The following is a 26503-nucleotide window of genomic DNA, read 5'->3' as shown; positions in this document are numbered from 1 at the left end:
AGAGGAGAGCCATCTAAAACTTTAGTACTCAAATACAGACACTGGACCACCAAAATCTGCATTACCAGGGAGCTTGCTATTAGGTTGGTGCAAAAGTAAAAGAAATTCAGAATCTCAGAACCCATTCCAGGCCTTAGAATGAGAGTATGCATTTTAACAAGATCCCAGTAATTTGTAGGAATATTAAAGTTTTAGATTCTCTAATTGAAAGCAAATGAGGTATTTGAAAATCAAATTTTACAACAAATTGGGGGTGATTAATTACGTTTCTACTAAGAGCTAATAGGTATCTTTTAAAAATTAAGCTCTATCAATGAGATTTAGATGACTGAATTTTTTTTAAGTTTATATCAGAACATGCAAATTAAAATTTTCTAGGCCTCAGAACTGGGATGTTAGTTGGAGGAGAAATTGACACTAGGTATCCATGGCACCCCACTCCAGTACTTTTGCCTGGAAAATCCCATGGACGGAGGAGCCTGGTAGGCTGCAGTCCATGGGGTCGCGAAGAGTCAGACATGACTGAGAGACTTCACTTTCACTTTTGACTTTCATGCATTGGAGAAGGTAATGGCAACCCACTCTAGTGTTCTTGCCTGGAGAATCCCAGGGATGGGGAAGCCTGGTGGGCTGCCGTCTATGGGGTCGCACAGAGTCGGACACGACTGAAGTGACTTAGCAGCAGCATCCATGCTAAGTGAAACTGAAGGTCACTCAGTCATGTCCAAGTCTTTGTGACCCCATGGCCTATACAGTTCATGGAATTCTCCAGGCCGGAATACTGGAGTGGGTAGCCTTTCCCTTCTCCAGGGGATCTTCCCAACCCAGGGATCAAACCCAGGTCTCCCGCATTGCAGGTGGATTCTTTACTAGCTGAGCCACCAGGGAAGCACAGCCATGCTAAACTCTATTTATATATACTACTATTCTCCAACTGGGGCTTTCCTAGTGGGTCACCTGGTAAAGAATCTGCCTGCAATGCAGGAGACCTGGGTTCAATCCCTGGGTCAGGAAGATCCCCTGGGTAAGGGAACGGCAACTCACTCCAGTATTCTGGCCTGGAGAAGTCCAAGGACAGGGGAGACTAGTAGGCTACAGTGATGGGGTCACAAGAGATGAACATGACTGAGTGACTAACACACACACAAACACTCTCTAAAGTGAAGTGAAGTGAATGTTGCTCAGTCGTGTCCAACTCTGAGACCCCATAGACTATACAGTCCATGGAATTCTCAAGGCCAGAATACTGGAGTGGGTAGCCTTTGCCTTCTCCAGGGGATCATCCCAACCCAGGGATTGAACCTAGGTTTCCTGCATTGCAGGCGGATTCTTTACCAGCTGAGCCACCTAACCATCAAAAAAATCTAGGTATGTCCACAAGTGTCTCACATTTATGAGATTGTATGTTTCTGGAAGAAAAAAGGTTAGAACTTGTGAGTAGTAGTTTTCAAACTTTTCCCTGAATTGCCTCTAAGGTAGAAGATAATGAACATTTTGCTCTGGAGGTCAAAGTGCCCACTGTAATAATGAACTTCTTTTAAATCCCATGTAGTATGCAAATCTAAATGTTATATTGTTTAATATGCTTTAAAATATTTTTAATCTACTCTAAATGGAAGATACAATGAGTAAGGCAAATAACTGAAAATTTTTATAACCTAAGGTGATAAAATTGATCCAGGTATTATAGAACATAGCTAGAATATTTAGTAAATGAACCAAAACCAGATGGAGGGGGGAGAAGTATTATATATCTAGCATTCTAATTGTATCCTTAAATGTATTTTTACTGACTTACCTGCAGATGGTGATTGCAGCCATGAAATTAAAAGACACTTACTCCTTGGAAGGAAAGTTATGACCAATCTAGACAGCATATTCAAAAGCAGAGACATCACTTTGCCAACAAAGGTCCATCTAGTCAAGGCTGTGGTTTTTCCTGTGGTCATGTATGGATGTGAGAGTTGGACTGTGAAGAAGAATTGACTCATTGGAAAAGACCCTGATGCTGGGAGGGACTGGGGGCAGGAGGAAAACAGATGACAGAGGATGAGATGGCTGGATGGCATCACCGACTCGATGGACATGAGTTTGAGTGAACTCCGGGAGTTGGTGATGGACAGGGAAGTCTGGCATGCTGCGATTTATGAGGTCGCAAAGAGTTGGACACGACTGAGTGACTGAACTGAACTGAACTGTTTCCATACAAATTGTGAAATCATTTGTTCTATGTTGTGGTTCTTTAATGGACTGGAACCTGGTGGTCCAGAGTCAACGATAAGAAAATGAAAGAGAGAGAGAGAGAGAGAAAGAAAGACATGGGGACCCAAGCTCTGATGGAGCAAGGGTGCTTTATTAGCAGAAATGTAGGCTTATATATCTTTAGTAAGATGATTAATCAGCTATTACACAGGATGAAATTTTATCAATAGCCACAATATGGATAGTCTAATACATACAAGGTCGCTGATGCTGAAAATAGTCACTGAAGGGAGTTACTGAACAGAATCCAAGCAGATACCCTTTCCCATCACCTCAGTCCTGAGAATTGCACGCAGCTCTACTCGTTCTCAGAATAGGAACCGATAAGGAACAGAGAATCCTTGAGAAATAGAAAACAGCATGCAGGAATCCTCCTGTTAAATGTTCCCTGACAATTTACCCTTATTTATTATATTTGTAAAAAGGGTCTTGACTAATTGAGTTTGTTTAGTTTTGCATAAAGGCAATGGTAAACAACAAATGTAACAAAAGGAAGGGGAACACAAGCTTGTATGATATATGATTGATTATAATGAAAGAAATCGTTACTATGACTACAATTGTTCTCTGTGAAATGTCCAGTCTAAGTTCTAAGTTCTTTGGTGTTTGCGGCAAGTTTCCAGATGTCTCATTGTTCAGGCCCAATCTGTTTATCGAGGACAATTCGAGGATGAGGGGGTATCATTTTATCGTCAAGCCAGCCAAGAAGTCCTTTGTCATGGTAATGTTTTATCGTAGTATTAGTAACTTTTTATGTTACTGGAGTAGCATTGTCATACATAGTACTGTTAATATCATCTGAGCAGTTAGATAACCACATACCATGGGGTCTCCAATCGACAATTGTATGATTAGCTATAAACATTAATTTTCTTGATTTTGGATTTTGGTCCCTTTTGATATCCTGTTCATGTCTGTCTACCGATTTTCCTTTTCAGGCATTTGGGAATCCAGTCTCAGGGGAAAGTGGGCAATGACTGCTCTGGCTTTTTCAGGCTGTACAGGGGCAATCGTGGGGTTTTGGGTTTCCTTTGCCTGTTTTCTGTCAGGGTGGATTAACAGAGGGAGATGAGAGTCCATGGAATGATAAGGTGACTTGTTTCAGCATTGTCTAGGTGTTGGTTAGGGAATATTTTTGTCATACTACCATTTGGATATTTGTTGTATTCTGGAAGAAACAAACTTAACAAAAAAGTTAAAGGTATATGGCCCAAAGATTAAGAGAAGTAGAAAAGCTGTTTAGGGGCTACCAGGAGAACTAGGACCAGACATTGGTTCATGACATTAATGTTTCTCTAGGTATGAGAAGATGCAAGAATCTGGGCTCATAAAATCTTTACCTGAAAACATCTGACTGTCTGAAGGCCAGTTTTTCTGGTTTTTTTTCCAGAGCATAGAGTGTCTTATTTTTGATTTCTACCCTGAACTCCTTTCAGGGGGTGTTGAAGGTCAGCAGCGTGCAGTGGTCATGATGTAATCTTTGTAGAGGCAGTTGACAAGTATCAATTTTCAGCCAGTAGGGTCCCTTCATAGCCACATATTTGACCATGTTTGGAGGGCATTTTATGGCCACTGTGTCTCATGGTATTGGGAGACATTCCCAGGTTTAGGGACGATTTCATTGATAGGCCACTCAGTGTGCTGTTATTGGACCAGGCCTTGTAAGTAGCAAAAGTCTCTGGACCACTGTCTTACTAGCCTCTTGGTCCAGGAAAATATTTCCTCTTGTTGTTTTTCCCATATCTAGTGTTACATTATTACAATCATTGATCTCATATGGAACTGTATATCAGCATTATATCATAGGCTCAGTCACACATTTGTTAACGTAAGAAATTCTTCCGAAACAAGTGACATAGAAAATAATATAGCTATAGTTAGCAGTTATTAGTAAAGTCATGTCTTAAGAAACTTGTATCATGCATAAAACACTTTTCTACTTGTTATAAACCTTTTGTATACTTTTTGTATTTATCTGTAAGGCGTATTTTTTTCTCATATAGAACTTTCTTTTTGGGTTTCACTTTCCACAAACCTTTTTTATACTTTCTGTATTCATCACTTTGTCCATTCATAGAATAGCCATCTATAAGCCATACTTCTTTGTTTTCTTAATAAAATGTAATTTCATTTCTTATACCTTTTTTACTGAAAATATGTATCTTACTTTTTTTTAGAAACCATGAACTGTTGTTTAGCTCATTTATAAATTAACCTCAGCAATATTATCCAGAGACAAAGACATACATATATATCTAGACAGACAGAGATCTCATAGATTTCTGCTTTAAGATTTAAAAGGTCTGTCCCCCACTTTTTTTTCTGGCTTGAAGTTGTACTAATCTGTCTAAGGCTGACATCTCAGGCAAAGTGGGTTGTCTATTTCAATAACGTGATAAGAGTTAATTACAGGCTTTTGCTTAGACATGTTTCTGGTATATCAAGTTTGGAGCTGTTGGGTCAGGAAGTCCCATGGGAGAATGAAGAGAGGGGAGTACAAATAATTTTAGAGGTAAATCTAGTCTGATGCCAGTAAGAAACTGTTTTTGTAATTTATTTTGCACTAAATAGAGTTCCTCTTGTGTTTCTTGAGAAAGTGAATGAGGGCTATTTAAATTAGGATCTCCTTTCATTAACTTTTCTAAGGTCTGTCAAGAGACGTCATTTGTTAGATTTCTTTTTTATAACAAAAATAGGAGAATTTCAAGGAGAGCGAGTAAGTCTAGCAAAGGAGAGACTTTTGGATTTGTGTCTGCTGGCAGAGGAGGAGCATTTGGAGCAGCCAGGGTAGGATTTGTAGGAAAGTTCTGAAATATTTTATGTTGTTCTAATTGGGCCTTTTGTAAAGTTTCATCATCTAATTCATATTTATGTAACAAGTTTTCTGTCGTCGAATATCATGAGGGCTAGAATTACCTTGAAATGGCAGAATTACAGCTTTAATGAGAGCTCATAAGGGCCAGAAATCAATTGGAATATTTTTTCTCTGCCTGGCGGCTCATTCAACATTTTCTTTGACTCAGTGCCAAATTTCTAAATCAAAACTGCTTTTATCAGGGAACCAAGGATTACACTCAACCACTGTTTGAAGGCAAGGCTCTATTAGTTTGCGTGAAACCAGCAGAAGTCCCTGAGCTTTAAACAAATGGTGAAGTAAAGTAGAGAAATGATGGGGCTTTCCAGCTGTTTAATCCATGTCTTACCGACCTCAATAGGCCCTGAGTCACTCCATCTGAAATGCCACATATACCAGGTCCCTGTTCTGGGGGCCACTTGTTGTGGTCCTTTAATGGACCGGAACCTGGTGGTCTGGAGTCAATAATAAGAAACTGAGAGAGAGAGAAAGAAAGAAAGACACAGGGACCCAAGGTCTGATGGAGCAAGGGTGCTTTATTAGCAGAAATGTAGGCTTATATATCTTTAGTAAGATGATTAATCAGCTATTACACAGGATGAAATTTTATCAATAGCCACGATATGGATAGTCTAATACATACAAGGTTGCTGACGCTGAAAAGAGTCACTGAAGGGAGTTACTAAAAGGAATCCCAGCAGATACCCTTTCCCATGACCTCAGTCCTGAGAACTGCGTGCAGCTCTACTCATTCTCAGAATAGGAACTGATAAGGAACAGAGAATCCTTGAGAAATAGAAAACAGCATGCAGGAATCCTCCTGTTAAATGTTCCCTGGCAGTTCTAATTCTGTGAAAAATACTGTTGGTAGCTTCAATCTATTGAATCTATAGATTGCTTTGGGTATATACTCACTTTCACTATATTGATTCTTCTGATCCATGAACATGGTATGTTTCTCCATCTATTTGTGTCACCTTTGATTTCTTTCATCACTATTTTATAGTTTTCTATATATAGGCCTTTTGTTTCTTTAGGTAAATTTATTCCTAATTATTTTATTCTTTTTGTTGCAATGGTGAATGGGATTTTTCCCTTAATTTCTCTGTTTTTTTCATTTTTAGTGTATAGGAATGCAAGGGATTTCTGTGTATTAATTTTATATCCTGCAACTTTACTATATTCATTTATTAGCTCTAGCAATTTTCTGGTGGTATCTTTAGGGTTTTCTATGTAGAGGATCATGTCATCTGCAAACAGTGAGAGTTTTACTTTTTCTTTTCCAATCTGGATTCCTTTTATTTCTTTTTCTTCTCTGAATGCTGTGGCTAGGACTTCCAAAACTATGTTGAATAGTAGTGGTGAGAGTGGGCACACTTGTCTTGTTCCTGATTTTAGAGGACGTGCTTTCGGTTTTTCACCATTGAGGATAATCTTTGCTGTGGGTTTGTTGTATAAGGCTTTTATTTTGTTTAGGTCTGATCCTTCCATGCTTGCTTTCTGGAGAGTTTTTTTTGTTTGTTTGTTTAATCATAAATGGGTGTTGAATTTTGTCAAGGGCTTTCTCTGCATATATTGAGATAATCATATGGTTTTTATCTTTCAATTTGTTATAATGGTGTATCATATTGTTTGATTTGTGATATTGAAGAATGTATCCCTGGAATAAAGCCCGCTTGGTCATGATGTATTATCTTTTTAATATGTTGTTGGATTCTGTTTACTAGCATTTTGTTGAGGGTTTTGCATATATGTTCATCATTTATATTGGCCTGTAGTGTGTGTGTGTGTGTGTGTGTGTGTGTGTGTGTGTGGCATCTTTGTCTGATTATGGTCTTAGGGTGATGGTGGCCTCATAGAATGAGTTTGAGAGTTTACCTTCCTCTGCAATTTTCTGGAAGTGTTTGAATAGGATAGGTGTTAGCTCTTCTCTAAATTTTTGGTAGGATTCACCTGTGAAGCCATCTGATCCTGGGCTTTTCTTTGTTGGAAGATTTTTGATTACAGTTTGATTTCCATGCTTGTGATGGGTCTGTTAGGATTCTCTGTTTCTTCCTGGTTCAGTTTTGGAACGTTATACTTTTCTAAGAATTTGTCAATTTCTTGCAAGTTGTCCATTTTATTGGCATATAACTGGTCATAGTAGTCTCTTATAATCTTTTGTATTTCTGTGTTGTCATGATTTCTCCATTTTCGTTTCTAATTTTATTGATTTGATTCTTCTCCCTTTTTTTCTTGATGAGTCTGGCTAACAGTTTGTCTATTTAATTTATCTTCTCAAGATCCAGCTTTTAGTTTTGTTGATTTTTGCTATAGTCTCCATTTCTTTTTCAGTTATTTCTGCATTAATTTTTATGATTTCTTTCCTTCTACTAACTTTGGGTTTCTTCTGTTCTTCTTTTTCTAGTTGCTTTAAGTGTACAGTTACATTATTTCTTTGATGTTTCTCTTGTTTCTCGTGGTAGGCTTGTATTGCTATGAACCTTCCTCTTAGCACTGCTTTTATAGGTTTTGGGTTGTCATGTTTTCATTTTCATTTGTTTCTACGCATATTTTGATTTCCTTTTTGATTTCTTCCATGATCTTAACACAATGTGACTTTTACAAATGAATTTTCATAAAACCCCAACATCTTAAGTTGGAGACTACCTATACATGCAAATATATCTACTGTCACTGTTTAAAAATATCAGCCTATATTTTGAATGTCATGTTGTTGTTTAGTTTCTAAGTTGTGTCCAACACTTTTGCAACCTCATAGACTGTAGCCTGCGAAGCTCCTCTGTCCATGGGATTTCTCAGCAGGAAGAATGGAGTGGGTTGCCATTTCCTCTCCAGGAGATCTCCCCGACCCAAGGATTGAACCCCCATCTCCTGCATTGGCAAGCAGATTCTTTACCACTGAGCCACCAGGGAAGCCTTAGATTTTGACTATGAAAATAATAAAGTCTGTTGCTCAAACTCTTATTTATAATCAAAATATAATACCAGGAAGAAAATTCACAAGTGACATGATTTCTCTTCTTTGCATATACCCAAGAGAATTGAAAGCATAAATCTACACAAGGACTTGTACATGAATGTTCATAGGAACATTAGCCATAATGGCCATAAAGTGGTAACGATTCAAGTGTTCCTTAGCTGATGAATGGATAACCAAATATGGGATACCTATAGACTGGAATATTATTCAGCAATTAAAAAGGATGAAATACTGATGCATGCTTCAATATGGATAAACGTTGAAAATATGCTAAGTAGAAGAAGGCAGTCACAAAAGACCATATATTGTATGATTCCATTTAAATGTAATGTCCAGAATAGGCAAATCCATAGAGACAAAAGGATAATTGATGATTCCCTGGGGCTAGGAATGGGAGCAGAAACTGAGTAAAAATGGATATGAAGGGATTTTGGGGGATAATGTCAGTCAGTCAGTTCAGTCGCTCAGTTGTGTCCGACTCTTTGCGACTGCATGAACCGCAGCACACCAGGCCTCCCTGTCCATCACCAACTCCCAGAGTCCACCCAAACCCATGTCCATTGAGTCAGTGATGCCCTCCAACCATCTCATCTTCTGTCAACCCCTTCTCCTCCTGCCCTCGATCTTTTCCAGCATCAGGGTCTTTTCAAATGAGTCAGCTCTTCGCATCAGGTGGCCAAAGTATCGGAGTTTCAGCTTCATCATCAGTCCTACCAATGAACACCCAGGACTGATCTCCTGGTTAATGTAATGTTCTCAAATTCACTTGTGGTGAGCACAATTCTATCCATCTTTAGAACCATACATTTACAATGGCTGAATTTTTGGTATATAAATTGTATGTTAATACAGCTAGTAAATATTCAAAAACTATAAATGCCTCCCCAGAAGAACCCCTGCAAAGCTTGAGATGATTAACTTCCTAAGAATATAGAGAAACTTCCTAAGAATATAGAGAAACTTTATAGTGTGGCATCACACACATTGGGCATATTGCCCCATAAGACATATGTATATCCTGGATTTCAAAATCATGGTTCTGAAGTGTTCCACAGCTGTTTATTCTTAAAATGTTTGCCAAAATAAAGAGCTGCTTTTAACCCATTAACAGCATCCCAGGAATGATACTTCCAAAGAGAAGACCAAAGGAAATGTCCATCTTTATATTATACAAAACATAAGGCCATTTTATATAAAGCAGCTTTATGTTTTGTGTAATATAAACATTTCCCTAGTGGCTTAGTGATAAAGAATCTGCCTGCAGTGCAGGAGACCTGGGTTTGATCCCTGGGTTGGGAAGATCCCTGAAGGAGGGCATGGCAATCTACCCCAGCACTCTTGCCTGGAGAATCCCCATGGACAGAGGAGCCTGGTGGGCTACAATCCATAGGGGTCACACAGAGTCAGACATGACTGAAGTGACTAAGCAGCAGCAGCAGTATAAAGATGGACTGGCATCATGGTCCTTTTCTAACCTTAAATTTTCAGTGATTAATAGGAGGGGGATTCTGGAGAGAGGGGACATACGTATACCTGTGACTGATCTGTGTTGATGTGTGGCAGAGGCCAACACAATATTGTAGAGCAACTGTCCTCCAATAAAAAAAGAAAAAGAAAAAAATTTATCAGTGGTCAACCTCATTATTTACCTTGCTGACATTTAAAAATAATTCATGATAGATTCAGTCATTTTATAATGGCAGCAGTTCCTCACTATGTAGTGAAATATGTAAACACGCTGTGCTGTGCTTAGTCACTCAGTCATGTCCGACTCTGCGACCCCATGGATTGTAGCCTGCCAGGTTCCTCTGTCCATGGGGATTCTCCAGGCAAGAATACTGGAGTGGGTTGCCATGACCTCCTCCAGGGGATCTTCCCAACCCAGGAATAGAACACAGGTCTCCCACATTGCAGGTGAATTTTTTTTTACCATCTGAGCCACGAGGGAAGCCCAAATACTAAAGTTTTAGTTTTATTAATCAAATATATCAACAAATATTTACATTAAACCTTTTTCCTCCTAAATCCAAGCATATGTTAAAAGTTAGTATATGATTACTAAACACCAGACACAAACTTTTATTGGAATATTTTATTTACATTTTATATTTAAAGAGAATCAATACAAATCGGGACCTATTTACAGCATTTCAAATCAGTGTACAAGAATGCAATGGTTTCATCCACTCTACATTTAGCCAACAAAAATACATGTCTATTCTGCTTTTGCTTAAATTCTGCTGGAATTTGTACTGGAAACAAAACTCTAAAACCAAAGATAAGCCACAGAAAATATAAAGTGCATTTTTATAATAGCTCTATTTAACTTTGGTGGATGAAGCTTCAAACTTTATAATAAGGCACCTGGAATTCTCCCCCCCCAACACCAATTCTTTTTCAAACACCAAGAAAATGCATTCGCGAAATTTATAGCTACACAGATAGAATTTTATTTTACCTAATGTTATTTTATAAAGTCCATTTAGGTAAAATGTAAACTCAATTTTAAGTCAACTTTGTTTGGAAAACATTTTCTATAGGCTAATTTCTGTAGACAAATTCATACACAGAGATCAATTACCAATTTTTGTGTGACTTATTAATAATCATTTTCAAATGGTATGATGATTTATATGTTCTGCTTTTGAAAGTCCCATAAGTAAGGTTTGAGAAATAGTTATACAGTGTTTTTGTAAGGAAAGTTTGTGTCTATGATCTTTTGTCAAATTGGTGTCATTAATATACCAATCAATCCAGTCCAGTCCATATTCTCTAAGAAACTATGCTTGACACTCAAATGAAGTAAATTTAGCCTGATTTTAAAAATAAGAAATTGTTAAAATGAGTATTTTGCTTTAATCTTGTTCTATCAACTTAATGCAGCTTAAATAGATATTTCATGAAGTACTAGCCTAAGTTTGCATTGTTTTTTAAATTACAATTCCAGATCAATATAAGCACCTGGAGAAAAACCCTGACACATATAGCCCAAGCTAAAGTAGTATTATTTTTAATTAAGATACTATCATAAAATAAAGTGATTATAGCTGTTCCACATTTTAAAAGCAACATGTTTTGATAAGAAAATTGTTATAAATGGAAAACATGATTACTTGACAAGAGTTTTGAATATTTAAAAATGTTGCTACTGCTATCAAGAGGAAACTTGCCTATGAAAAACATTATAATGTGTTTGTGGAAAAAGTTAATAGGTTTAGTATTTTAAGTCATTTAACTATAGCATAATATTAGTCATATCAGCACTTTCAGTATCATTCTTATTTTATTAAGTTTATCCAGTTCCTTAGTAGTAAACTAGGCCCTGATTGGCAGTTCTGTTATTACTAAAGGTTCAAGTTTTCTATTGATACAGATTTTATGATTTAATTTCTCCAACAGTGGTCTCCTGATCAGGACTTTCATCTTCTTCAAAGGTTGGGTTGTCAACGTGAGGAACAACATCCACTGCCATGGAATTTGCTTCATGGTTTACCAGCTGTAGATTTTCATCTTTAAAAAAAAAATGGCATTTGAATCAGTTCTAATGAGGTGGATGAAACTGGAGCCTATTATACAGAGTGAAGTAAGTCAGAAAGAAAAACACCAATACAGTATATTAACGCATATATATGCAATTTAGAAAGATGGTAACGGTGACCCTATATGTGAGACAGCAAAAGAGACAGATATAAGAATGGACTTTTCAACTCTGTGGGAGAAGGCGAGGGTGGAATGATTTGAGAGAATAGCATTGAAACATGTATATTACCATATGTGAAATACATGACCAGTCCAAGTTTGATGCAGGAAACAGGGCACTCAGTGCCAGTGCACTGGGACAACCCAGAGGGATGGGATGGGGAGGGAGGTGGGAAGGGGATTCAGGATGGGGGACACATGTATACCTGTGGCTGATTCATGTCAATGTATAGCAAAACCCACCACAATACTGTAAAGTAATTAGTTTCCAATTAAAATAAATTAATTTTAATGGCAATTTTAGGATGCTTTTACCCCTCTGTTGTTTAAGACAAAATTCAACACACATGTCTAGAAGTCTTTCTTATCTAATTCAATCACACTCTGATTATCACACTAATTCCCTGTTTCTTTAAAATGATTTTGCTGCCTTACATAAAGCACTTATGTGTGTGCTCAAGTCACTTCAGTCGTGCCTGACTCTTTGTGATCCTATGGATTGTAGCCTGCCAGGCTCTCTGTCTATGGGATTTCCCAGGCAAGAATACTGGAGCGGGTTGCTATTTCCTCCTCCAGGGGATCTTCCCAACTCAGGAATCGAACCCTTGCCTCTGGTATCTCCTGCATTGGCAGATGGGTTCTTTACCACTGCACCCAGGGAAGCCCTAAAGCATTTATGGCATTATATTAATTTACAATTACTATTTTGTTGATTCATACATGTGCTTATTTTTACCTACATCATAGCATTCTTAAGAGCAACAGTTGTGTCTTCCATTTCTTCTCTATTCTAAATATAATAGCTCTTAAAATCAACTTCATGCACTGGGATGACCCAGAGGGATGGAATGGGCAGGGAGGAGGGAGGAGGGTTCAGGATGGGGAACACATGTATACCTGTGGCAGATTCATTTTGATATTTGGCAAAACTAATACAATTATGTAAAGTTTAAAAATAAAATAAAATTAAAAAAAAATCAACTTCATGTTTGAATCACCTGGGCACTTTAAAAAATTATCTATGCTTTTTCATATACATAGATAGATTGATAAGATAGATCTGTGTACATGCTCAGTCAAGTCCAACTCTTTATGACCCCATGGACTGTAGCCTGCCAGGTTCCTCTGTCTATGGGATTTCCCAGGCAGGAATACTGGTTGTCATTTCCTTCTCCAGGGGATCTTCCCAACCCAGGGATTGAACCCACATCTCCTGTGTCTCCTGCATTGCAGACAGATTCTTTACCAACTGATAGATAGATAGATAGACAGAAGGACTAAAGCTAATCAACCAGGAAGTTGTGGAGGGAGTTCCCAAAATGGAATACATGTAGTAACAAGTGAATATAATTATTTTATAGATGAAATATATATAATCGTTCTGAAGAGAGTGGGAAAGAAAAGAACTAACCTAAGTAATTTTGGAGACTGATATTTTGACTATATCCTATAAGGTTAAAACCAAAGAACTACACTGGTTAGTGAAACTGTTTTTCACAAGGGTATGTTAGCAATGTTACAACTTACATGTACTTTAGGATTGAACAAATAAGTAAATATACTGAGGATAATAACAGCCGGGTTTCTCAATGTCCAAGAATGGAGTTAAAAGTAAGGAAAGAGGAAGGCTAGAATAAACTCTATGATGTTGGATTAGAATCATACATCAGTATGAACTAGCTGTTCTTCAGTTAGGTGAATGTAGATGTGTGTATATTTGTGTGAGTACATACACATATTTCCTCGCTTTGTTCCTTGAAAGGGCTAATAGCAATGATACTCCAAAAGCAATGAGCATACCTAATGCCCAATCTAAATGCCCCACTCCCTGATTCTCGGGTTAGGGCAAGAGAGCAGATTAACCTAGATTCTGGCCTAGGGGCCAGTAAACTACAGCTCGCAAGCCAAATCCATAGCTAAGAGTGATTTTGACATTTTTAAGAGGTTGGAAGATAAAACAACACTGTCCCAGCCCCCAAAGCAACAAAGACCTAAAGTCTTCAAAGCCTAAAATATTTACTATCTGGCCCTTTACAGAAAAAGTTTGCCAATCCTTGACCTAGAACATCTTGTGATAATAGAAAGTAAGGAAGCGCTCAAAAAAAAAAAGGGGGGGGCGGGGTTATTTTGAAAGAAAATCAACCAACTTGAGGGAGTTCCCAATGACCAAATCTAGGACAATCTTAGCATGAATAAATCATGAGAATAATATTATGGAGAAAAAGAAATATCTGTGAGTCCATATTATTATAAACAGTTGAATAAATAAGTGCAGAAATTATATCTCTTCTTTAAATTAGAAGCTTAATTAATGTAGAAAGAAGGATGGAAATAGAAAATCACCATTTGGCACACACTTCAGTAATAATTATTGTAAGCAAGAACTATCAATGATTGCTAAAATTAGTAGGTAAAAATTATGATGAGAAATAGGACATTTGCATAGTTTCCAAGTGTCTCTCTATAAAACAATAATTATAAAGGGAAAAATAATAACTTTAAAAGAAGAGGCTTGGCAGATACCACCTTAACCACGTGAACAAAGTTAAAAACATTGATAATAAGACATGGGCATAATGTGCCTCATTACATGATATCAGGCAGACAAGATAAGATATGTGGTTTTCTTGCCAGAAATAGACAATGGACAATGAATTTAATCATTGGGAAACAGCCGACAACTCCAAATTGAAGGATATTCTTCAAAGTAACTAACTGGTGGCCTTCAGAGGTGTCAAAGTTAAGAAAAACAAAGGCTTAGAAACAGTCACATATTAAGACTAAAAGGACATGACAGTTAGATGTAATGTGGACCTCTCAGCAGACTGGGTATAGAAAGAACATATCCAAACATAAAGGACATATATAGGGACTTCCCTGGTGGTCCATTGGTTAAGATTCCAAGCTTCCAATGCAGGGGGTATGGGTTGGATCCCTGGTCAGGGAGCTAAGATCTCACATGCCTCACATGCCTCATGTGTGAGATGAACTAATATTTGACAAGGGAACCAAAAACATCCAGTGGGGAAAAGACAGTCTTTAATAAATGGTGTTGGATAAGCTGGATAAATATGCAACAGAATGAAACCGGACCTCCATCTCACACCACTTAAAAAATGAACTCTAAATAGATTAAGGACTTAAAATGCCAAAATCAACAAACGGGACTACATCAAACCAAAAAGCTTCTGCTCAGCAAAAAATAATCAAAAGAATGAAAAGGCAAGCTACAAAATGGGAGAAAATATTTGCAAACCACATATCAGGTAAGGAGTTAATATCCAAAATATGTAAGGAACTCATACAATTCAATAGCAGAAAAGTAAATAATCTGATTTAAAACTGGGCAGAATTGAAATTTTGGGGGGAAAAGATATTTTCCCAAAGACATGCATGCATGCTCAGTTGCTCCGTCATCTCCAAATCTTTGCTCCCATGGACTGTAGCCCATCAGGCTGCTCTGTCCACAGGATTTTCCAGACAAGAACATTGGAGTGGGATGCCATTTCCTCCTCCAGGGGATCTTCCCAACCCAAGGATTGAACCCGCATCTCCTGTGGCTTCTGCATTGGCAGGCAGAATATTTACTGCTGACCCATCTGGGAAGCACCCCAAAGAAGATATGTGGATACAAATGGTCAACAAGTACATGAAAAGATGTTAATCACTAATCATCAGGGAAATGCAAATCAAAACCACAATGAGATATTGCCTCATGCTTGTCAGAACAGCTATTATCAAAATGATAACAGATGAGCATTGGCAAGGATGTGATGAAAAGGGAACTCTGGTGCACAGTTGGTGGGAATGTATATTGGTACAGCACTACGGGAAACATGTATGGAGGTTCTCAAAAAACTAAAAATAGAACTACCATATCATCCAGCAATCCAACTTCTGGGTATATACCCAAAAGAAATGAAATCATTATCTTGAAGAGACAGCTGCACCTCCATGTTCACTGCAGCATTATTCACAATAGCCAGACATAGAAGTAACCTGTTTCTATTGACTGATCAACAGATAAAGAAAATGTGAGATACATATATATGTACACACACACACACGAATATTACTCAGCCATGAAAAAAAGGAGATACTGCCATTTGCAACAACATGGATAGATCTTGAGGATACTGTGCTAAGTGAAATAAGCCACACAGAGAAAGACAAACACTGTATGATAACACTTATATGTGGAATCTTTTTTTAAAAAGTCAAATTCAAAGAAATAGAATGGTGGTTGCAAGAGGCTAGAAGCAGGAGGGAATGGAGAAATGTCCATCAAAGGATACAAGTTTCCAGTTATAAGATGAATAAGTTCTTGGGAATTTAATATATAGCATGGTGACTACAGTTAACAATACTGTAGTAAATACTTGAAAGTTGCTAAGCGTAGATCTTAAATGTTCTCACCACACACACACACACACATACACACACAATTTGTAATTATTTGAGATGATAGATTTGGTAACTAATCTTTCTCTGGTTATATGTCAAGTATATTTCAATAAAACTAGGGGGAAATGAGAGAAGAGGAAATGCAATGTGGGATCCTAGGACAGAAAAAGGACATTAATGGGTCAACTGGTAAAATTTGAGTAAGTTCAATTTAGTTACTAACATTTTATCATACAATTTCCTGATTTTGATAACTGTATATGGTTATATACGATGTTAACACTTGGAGAAGTTCAGTGATGGGCATTCTTTTTACTATTTTTGAAACATTTTTTAAGTCAGGCTGAAATTATTAAAAAAAAAAAAAACAAAACTGTGCTTGGGCCCCACATCTCATGGATTCTGACTGAACTATTCTGGGGTAGAGTCCAGGTATCAGTAATGTTTAAAGTTCTTCTGGGTGATCCTAATGTGCAGCAAGGATTAAGAACTAGGGTCCCTATTCTGTGGTTCTCAAAGTGTGGTCCCTGGACAAGCAGAATCATTACCACCTGGAAACTTCTTAGAAATGAAAATTCTCAGGGCCCATCTCAGACCTATTGAGTCAGAAACTAGTGGTTGTCACTCTGCTTGTTTGTTTTTTTTTAATAAACTTTTATTCATTTATTTTATTTTGGCTGTGCTGGGTCTTTGTTGCTGTGCACGAGCTTTCTCTAGTTGCAGCAAGTGGGGGCTAACTCTCTAGTTGCAATGCATGGGTTTCTTGTTGCTGTGGCTTGTCCTTGCAGAACATGGGCTCTAGAACGCTGGCTTCAAATTGCGGCGCAGGGGCTTAATTGGCCCGCAGCATGTGGGATCTTCCTAGACCAGGAATTGAACCTGTGTCCGCTGCATTGCAAGGCAGATTCTTAACCACTGAACCAGGGAGGGTCCTCCCCTCTGTTTAAACAAGCCCTCTAGGTGACTCAAGGTATGCTTAAGTTTGAAAACCAGTGCTCTAATAAAACTCAGCACAATGATGGAACACACAGGCACAAACTAACCAACTGTATGTTTTCGAAGCTATTTAAACCAACTATCACCATAATAATCAGTAGTTAATAGGAAAGGTGCCAAAACAATTAATATATAATTGTGTGTGAGTGTGTGTGTGTGCTCAGTTGAGTTTGACTCTTTGCAACCCTATGGACCGTAGCCCGCCAGGCTCCTCTGTCCACGGGATTTTCCAGGCATAAATACTGGAATGGGTTGCCATTTCCTCCTCCAGTTGACAAGTCTACTTTACTATTAATATTAAATTTGCTGTTCTAATGTTTTTTTCAAAACCAATTTAAAAATTCACGGTTGTAGTCTGATCTCAAAGCAAAGTGGTGGTGGTGGTTTAGTCACTCAGTCATGTCCGACTCTTGCGATCCCATGGACTGTAGCCTGCCAGGCTCCTCCATCCATGAGACTCTCCAGGCAAGAATACTGGAGTGGGTTGCTGTCTCCTTCTCCCTGAAAGCGAAGTATATTATCTTAATTTAAGACATATGTATAGAACAGTCTTATGGACTCGGAGAGAGAGGGAGAGGGTGGGAAGATTTGGGAGAATGGCATTGAAACATGTAAAATATCATGTATGAAATGAGTTGCCAGTCCAGGTTCGATGCACGATACTGGATGCTTGGGGCTGGTGCACTGGGACGACCCAGAGGGATGGTGTGGGGAGGGAGTAGGGAGGAGGGTTCAGGATGGGGAACACATGTATACCTGTGGCGGATTCATTTTGATATTTGGCAAAACTAATACAATTATGTAAAGTTTAAAAAATAAAATAAAATTAAAAAAAAAAAAGACATATGACTGAGGCACCAATTCATCTATTAGCAGTATCTCTAAACTATAGGAGAAGTAGCCAAGAAGGAAAAGTAACCCTTAAATTATGAAACCCCAAATATCAATATATAAAAGGGATGGCAAGTGTGCCACTTCTATCCATGATTACATTTTAAGTAGTCACAAAAGTCACACTAACACATTCACCTTCAAAGATGTTAGTTTAAGTCAATTTAATATTTGATTTGTTTGAAGAGCATAATAAAGTATTAGGAAACTAAGCTTAAATTTCTTAACTTTTATTTTTGCTCTGACTCTCTGAATGGGAGGATTTTACCCCAAGGCCATACCAATTCTATATATCCATTTATTTGGGTGCTCACACTTGTGACGGTTGTATATTTGGCATGCCTCAAACATTTAGTGTCTGAGCAAAATCCAATCATATGAGGAAGTAACATAGGTTGTTGACTTTATAACAGGTATTCTTAGACTGGTTTGGTTTTTGGTATCTGTTACTGACTTTAGAAATAGCATATGGCTTCTAAAAGTGAAGAAAAGGCAGGGAAAAGATGAGTATTTCTGTATGTGTAACTTTTCTACAAACTATTAGATGTAAATTAGAATATCTCACCATCTCAGCGTAATAATGACGACTAGGGGCCACAGTTGAACTGTAAAATAAAAAATTACAACTAAAATACAAAGAAATACTTCCCTTAGATATCAGAAGCTTATCTTAAAATACATGATTTTAAATCAGGGCTAATTTTAAATTTAATAAAACTTCTGGTTTCCTAATGTTGAAACAAATCTACTCCACACAGCTTAAACAGTTCTGTCTAATTTATATTATAGTTACAGGAAACATATTACTTTATTCTTATTAAGGCAAACAAACACCATTTATGTGGGTTAAACTATTATTCTTTTTATTTTATTTATTTATTTTTGGCTGTGCTGGGTCTTATTTGCTATGCGGGCTTTTCTCTAGTTGTGTGAGTGGGAAAATCTATTCTGTGTGGTCACTCATTCAACACTTATTTGAGTATTTGCTGTAAGGCAGCTTGTACTAGGTGCTGGGTGTACCATAGTGAACAATAAGACACTGCCCCTACCCAAACGGACTTTTTAACACAATTCAGTGCAATAAGTGCAATGATAGAAGTTCTGTGGAAGTAGACAGTAGGGCCACACATATAACTAAAGATAGGCTTCTCAGGGGAGCAAGTTTTCTTTTCAACATTTTATTTTGTATTGGCCTAAGCCCAATACAAAATAAAACTAAAATACAAATACAAAATAAAACTAAGATACAGAAAACTAAGATCATGGCATCTGGTCCCATCACTTCATGGGAAATTGATGGGGAAACAGTGGAAACAGTGTCAGACTTTATTTTTTGGGGCTCCAAAATCACTGCAGATGGTGACTGCAGCCATGAAATTAAAAGACACTTACTCCTTGGAAGGAAAGTTATGACCAACCTAGATAGCATATTCAAAAGCAGAGACATCACTTTGCCAACAAAGGTCCATCTAGTCAAGGCTATAGTTTTTCCAGTAGTCATGTATGGATGTGAGAGTAGGACTGTGAAGAAAGCCGAGCACCAAAGAATTGATGCTTTTGAACTGTGGTGTTGGAGCAGACTCTTGAGAGTCCTTTGGACTGCAAGGAGATCCAACCAGTCCATTCTGAAGGAGATCAGCCCTGGGATTTCTTTGGAAGGAATGATGCTAAAGCTGAAACTCCAGTACTTTGGCCACCTCACGCGAAGAGTTGACTCATTGGAAAAGACTTTGATGCTGGGAGGGATTGGGGGCAGGAGGAGAAGGGGACGACAGAGGATGAGATGGCTGGATGGCATCACTGACTCAATGGACATGAGTCTGAGTGAACTCCGGGAGTTGGTGATGGACAGGGAGGCCTGGTGTGCTGCGATTCATGGGGTCGCAAAGAGTCGGACACGACTGAGCGACTGAACTGAACTGAACTGCCAATTAACAATGTTGTGATAGTTTCAGGTGAACAGCAAAGGGACTCAGCCATCCATATATATGTATCCATTCTCCAAACTCAAAGGGAAGCAAGTTTTAAAGGAGGAACAGGAGTTGGACTTGACTTCCCCCAATTTCTTGGTGGAGCAAGAGTGGAAGGAATGGGCAGAGAGAAGAGAGTGGTTCAAACTATGACTGTTGAATTAAGGTTAGAAATTAGGAGATGGATTAAAGAAAAAATTATATTGAATCAAAAGGAAAGGGAGAGGGAAGAATCTAGGATTCTCCCTAAGTTTCTGGATTGAGGCACCTGGGTTGGTGTTCCTACCATTTATGCAGATAAAGAATACAGGAGAAGGAATATGAATCGTCATTTTATTTGCTTCTTAAATTCTCTGCAAAAACTGTTCTGCCTTCCACCCTCCCCCATAAAAACAGAACACCAAAATGGTAGGTTGGGACTTTTCTTCTTCTTTTAAACTGACCTGGCAATAAACTGAATTATCCCATACACTCAGGCCTCTTGCATAGCAGGCAAGAATTCTACCACTGAACTACCAATGCTGCTAAACTGAATTATGCCATACCCTCTCCTTTCTCATCACTGAATTCTATTAGCACACAGTTACAGGAACCCAAAATTCATCTGAGGCTAAGAGACAATGATTATCTATTATAGGTAGAATAAAACACAGATTATTAAGATTCTTATGACTACTTTGTACTCTACAAACTGTTCAAAGATTAGATTACAATATGAGGTTTGCTTTTGCATGATGGTATTCCTTGTGACCTCTGTACAAATGGTATCTATGTCACTGATAAGCCTATCAAGGACAAAGGTTCATGTTATAGGAAGCTGCAACTTTTACAAGTCATCTTGACATTTCATTTTCCTCTAATTTTTTAGGCCAGAATTAGGTCATCTCAAAATGGGGACTGAGGAAAAACTAACAAACCAACAAAAACCAAAAGACAAAGGTGGAAGTTAAAGAAAGAGAAAATAATTTGTATAGGGGTTTTCTCTAAGGAAAAAAGTAACAGAATTCCCTAAAATCTCTCTACTGGTATGGCATTACTATTTTGAAATTAATACATTCACTTTTAGTTTCCAAGGTTTGTTCATTTCATGGCAAATAACAGGTGGCAGCACACTGTTCTTAAACACAGTTTCCCATCTGGCAAAAAAAGGAGGGGGTGGTTCTGGAGAAGTTGTATATAAATCAGGGTTTTGGAAATTAAATTATATTTTATCATTCCATAATTTCTTTATCATAATTTCTGGTTGATATGCAATAAAGAATGGCTTCTAAAGTTGAAAACTTGTCCTTAGCCTCTGTAAGTTAATAAATCAACACTTAAATGCATTTGAGAGCAACTTTCTAATAAAAAATCTTTTTTCTGTGAATAATCCCCATTCTTAAAGCATTTCATCTGTTTCAGGTATATTTGAATATGTGTATATTAAGTCAAAAGAGGGGTGCATCCTGCATTGCATCACTGTCACTAGAAAAAACCTAGAATGTGTTAATTGTGTTAATGGATGAACAGAATAAATGCTAAAAAACAGGAGTACTCTGCCTGGGTGTCTAATCTCCAGCGGATCATTTGTGGGGCACTTGGGGCCCCTCAGCCTGGTGCTCACTTGCTGAGTGTGCATGTTCCTCCAAAGGTGGTTCATCTGCTCCCTGAACTGAAGCATATCCAGATGAAGCAGTCTCACTGCGGTTATCCTCTTCATGAGGAGAGGCATTACTGGAAGCTTCATTGGATACAGGAACTTGTAAAGACACTGACCCATCTTCAACATCCACCTGTGGAAAGCATTTGACCACATTAACAGGCTCTCAGAGTACACACTTTTCCTTGACATATTATTACAAAGTTTCTTCATAGGTGACTTCTTAGAGCAAGGCTTCTTGACTTTTGAAACTTACAATCCATTTTTTGATGATCACAAACATCTCTTGCTGGTCCCAGCCAGACCACTGGAGTAACAGGGTCCAATGGGGTGAAAGATGTTACAGGCAGACTGCCATCAACATTTGACATGTTTATCTGGGTGAACACTTCATACTATAATGCCTGAGACAAGGAACGCACTCAAAAAACAAATTACTATGCAGTCCCCTAGGAGTATTGAGAATCACTGTCATCTATATATCTCCTCAAGTCAGGAAGATTCTGTTGAGCTTGACTCTCTGTTGTGTATATTGTGAAACAGGTAGTTTTTTCACTTATGAAATATAATTCAATATTTATAATACTTTCTCAAACTTTACATGCTCATTTAACTACAAGTTTGGTTGCAATGCAATAGTAAGATAGTAAAAAACAACAAGGGGTATCAGAAGTCAGCTGGGGTTATCATTTCAAGTTCTGACCACATAATAAGTACATTTGAGGAGGGGGAAGAAGGAGGAAAATACAGGTGGTCCAACATGGCATCTCACTGTCACTATGATATAAGTAGTTCCCATTTTTGATATAACCTATAAGTCTAGCACATTGTATAGTTAAAAAATAGGATGATAACTTCCTGAAGGTTAAGATATATAAATAACACATTGGTTAAGTTCCTTTGTATAAATAGTTTAGCAATGTTTACCTCAATTCCCAAAGCTTTGAGTATGTCACATTTGCACATGGGGCAAGTCCTGTGTTCTAACAGCCATGGGTCAACACATGTCTTATGGAAAACATGGCTAATGAAGGAAAAACATATAAATTGGTTATCTGTTGTGAAATAGCAACAACGCTTTGCCTAATACACTAACAAGTTACTCTATAAGTTTACTTGGTCTTTTAACAAATGACTTTTTTCCCTTTAAAACACACAATTACAGAAACAAAATTTAGAAATTTCATAATACAGTACTTTTAAATATAAAAGCCTCATTACCCTAGTTTCATAAAAACTATTTTTAATACTACTTATTAAAAAATAGTTAAGATATTGCCTGATCTAAGATGTACAGTAATTCAGATCTTGATTATTTTGTTATATCCTAACTAGACCATTCAGGTATGACCTAAATCAAATTCCTTATGATTATACAGTGGAAGTGAGAAATAGATTTAAGGGACTAGATCTGATAGATAGAGTGCCTGATGAACTATGGACGGAGGTTCACAACATTGTACAGGAGACAGGGATCAAGACCATCCCCATGGAAAAGAAATGCAAAAAAGCAAAATGGCTGTCTGAAGAGGCCTTACAAATAGCTGTGAAAAGAGAACCGAAAACCTGAGGAGAAAAGGAAAGATAAAAGCATCTGAATGCAGAGTTCCAAAGAATAGCAAAGAGAGATAAAAAGCCTTCCTCAGTGATCAATGCAAAGAAATAGAGGAAAACAACAGAATGGGAAAGACTAGAGATCTCTTCAAGAAATTTAGAGATACCAAGGGAACATTTCATGCAAAGATGGGCTTGATAAAGGACAGAAATGGTATGGACCTAACAGAAGCAGAAGATATTAAGAAGAGGTGGCAGGAATACACAGAAGAACTGTACAAAAAAGATCTTCATGACCCAGATAATCACGATGGTGTGATCACTCGCCTAGAGCCAGACATCCTGGAATGGGAAGTCAAGTGGGCCTTAGAAAGCATCACTATGAACAAAGCTAGTGGAGGTGATGGAATTCCAGTTGAGCTATTTCAAATCCTGAAAGATGATGCTGTGAAAGTGCTGCACTCAATATGCCAGCAAATTTGGAAAACTCAGCAGTGGCCACAGGACTTGAAAAGGTCAGTTTTCATTCCAATCCCAAAGAAAGACAATGCCAAAGAATGCTCAAACTACCGCACAATTGCACTCATCTCACATGCTAGTAAAATAATGCTCAAAATTCTCCAAGCCAGGCTTCAGCAATATGTGAACTGTGAACTTCCAGATGTTCAAGCTGGCTTTAGAAATGGCAGAGGAACCAGAGATCAAATTGCCAACATCTGCTGGATCATGGAAGAAGCAAGAGAATTCCAGAAAAACATCTATTTCTGCTTTATTGACTATGCCATAGCCTTTGACTGTGTGGATCACAAGAAACTGTGGAAAATTCTGAAAGAGATGGGAATACCAGACCACCTGACCTGCCTCTTGAGAAACCTACATGCAAGTCAGGGAGCAACAGTTAGAACTGGACATGGAACAACAGACTGGTTCCAAATAGGAAAAGGAGTTCGTCAAGGCTGTATATTGTCACCCTGCTTATTTAACTTCTATGCAGAGTACATCATGAGAAACGCTGGGCTGGAAGAAGCACAAGCTGGAATCAAGATTGCCAGGAGAAATATCAATAACCTCAGATATGTAGATGACACCACCATTATGGCAGAAAGTGAAGAGGAACTAAAAAGCCTCTTGATGAAAGTGAAAGAGGAGAGTCAAAAAGTTGGCTTAAAGCTCAACATTCAGAAAACGAAGATCATGGCATCCGGTCCCATCACTTCATGGGAAATAGATGGGAAAACAGTGGAAACAGTGTCAGACTTTATTTTTCTGGGCTCCAAAATCACTGCAGATGGTGACTGCAGCCATGAAATTAAAAGACACTTACTCCTTGGAAGAAAAGTTATGACCAACCTAGATAGCATATTCAAAAGCAGAGACATTACTTTGCCAACAAAGGTTCGTCTAGTCCAGGCTATGGTTTTTCCAGTAGTCATGTATGGATGTGAGAGTTGGACTGTAAAGAAGGCTGAGCGCCGAAGAATTGATGCTTTTGAACTGTGGTGTTGGAGAAGACTGTTGAGAGTCCCTTGGACTGCAAGGAGATCCAACCAGTCCATTCTAAAGGAGATCAGTCCTGGTTGTTCTTTGGAAGGACTGATGCTAAAGCTGAAACTCCAATACTTTGGCCACCTCATGCCAAGAGTTTACTCATTGGAAAAGACTCTGACGCTGGAAGGAATTGGGGGCAGGAGGAGAAGGGGACGACAGAGGATGAAATGGCTGGATGGCATCACCGACTCGATGGACATGAGTTGGAGTGAACTCCGGGAGTTGGTGATGGACAGGGAGGCCTGGTGTGCTGCGATTCATGGAGTTGCAAAGAGTCAGACATGACTGAGCTACTGAACTGAACTGAACTATAAACTAGTACAATTAGTCATTGTTGATAATATAGACAAAATATTGAGTGCAAAATAATTCTGATAATTTAGGAAATGTGACAAATTCCAAGAATACCACGATTTAATAGCAAAAAGAATGTTAAGAATAACTTCCAGGAAATGGATAATGAAAAGCTAACAAACACTTCCAAACAGGTGCTCATAAATTGATTTTATTTTTTTCTCAACAGGATGGGCAGAAATCTTTTGAATTAAATTATCCAGTACCGCACACACACAAACACACAAATAAACAGTGGTGCTGGCTACACACACACACACACACACACACACACACACAAAATAAACAGTGGTGCTAGCTAGGTTCTCAGTTTTTTACAGAAGTAGTTTCCAAATTGTACCAGATTATGGAAACTTCATATAGTTAGCCTCATACTATTTCCAATGATATTAAAAATAAAGCAATCATCTGTATTTAAATGAAAGAAGTTAAAAACAAACACTTTCTTTATTTGGAGACATTCAAAATAGTTTCCTGCACTATAATCATTTTTGTAAATCAGCTATTTTTATTGACAACATAAAAGAAAATCAAACTTACTTGCAGGTTAAGATGCGCACCAAATCATTTGGTTTATATAGTTCAATACACACGGCACAACTATCTCCATCAGGGCCGATTTCCTAAGAGCAAAGAGTTACTGTTATTCTGATGGATAAGAAAAACACACTAAACTACAGAGCAAGATCAGAATATACATGTATTTAATACATTACTTAAATTCTTACATAAGGAGCATCATATCACTAAAATGACTTTCAATAAGAAATTTAAAATTATCTAGACTTAACTGGAATCTAAAAAAAAGCCAAACTTATAGAAACAGAGTAGAAAAGTAGTTTTCAAGGGCTGAGGAGTGGGGAAAATAGGGAAAAGTTAGTAAAAGGGTACAAATTTTCAACTATGAGGTCTGAAAATCTAATATAAAACATGGCGACTAGAGTTGATAACACTGTGTATTATGTAATTGAAATTAGAAAATAAAATACTTAGACTTTAAAAAGTAAAAGAAGAGGATTCCTGAGTAGCCTAGTGGTTAGGATTCTGGGCTTTCACTGCCATTAGTTCAGTTCAGTTCAGTTGCTCAGTTGTGTCCGACTCTTTGCAACCCCATGAATCGCCACACGCCAAGCCTCCCTGTCCATCACCAACTCCCAGAGTTTACCCAAACTCATGTCCATCGAGTCAGTGATGCCATCCAGCCATCTCATCCTCTGTCATCCCCTTCTCCTCCTGCCCCCAATCCCTCCCAGCATCAGGGTCTTTTCCAATGAGTCAACTCTTCACTGCCACAGCCTGGGTTCAATCCCTAGTCGGGGAACTCAGATCTTGCAAGCCATGTAGCATGA

General features: G+C 38.0%; 1 protein-coding gene across 6 annotated transcripts in view; it reads right to left on the bottom strand.

Annotated features, from left to right (window-relative positions):
- Positions 1 to 11093: 11093 nt before the first annotated feature.
- The window catches only part of RNF128 (ring finger protein 128), a 65116-nt gene continuing 49706 nt past the window's right edge, over positions 11094 to 26503 (bottom strand). For 2 of the 6 annotated variants that reach the window (XM_055563351.1, XM_055563354.1), the window contains 4 exons: positions 25695 to 25777; positions 22626 to 22722; positions 21663 to 21831; positions 11094 to 11609 (listed from right to left, as the gene is read on the bottom strand). In XM_055563351.1, the coding sequence (XP_055419326.1) occupies positions 11476 to 11609; positions 21663 to 21831; positions 22626 to 22722; positions 25695 to 25777 (483 nt within the window). In that variant the 3' untranslated portion in view covers positions 11094 to 11475. Of the gene's footprint in view, positions 11610 to 17049; positions 17700 to 18654; positions 18695 to 21593; positions 21832 to 22625; positions 22723 to 25694; positions 25778 to 26503 lie in introns of those variants that run through there. The other 4 variants (XM_055563356.1, XM_055563350.1, XM_055563352.1 and 1 more) reach the window with 4 other exon arrangements.

The sequence above is a fragment of the Bubalus kerabau genome, chromosome X, assembly GCF_029407905.1.
Source record: "Bubalus kerabau isolate K-KA32 ecotype Philippines breed swamp buffalo chromosome X, PCC_UOA_SB_1v2, whole genome shotgun sequence".
NCBI lineage: Eukaryota > Metazoa > Chordata > Mammalia > Artiodactyla > Bovidae > Bubalus > Bubalus kerabau.
Note: the sequence above shows the minus strand (reverse complement) of the source record. Positions and strands in the feature narration are given on the sequence as shown.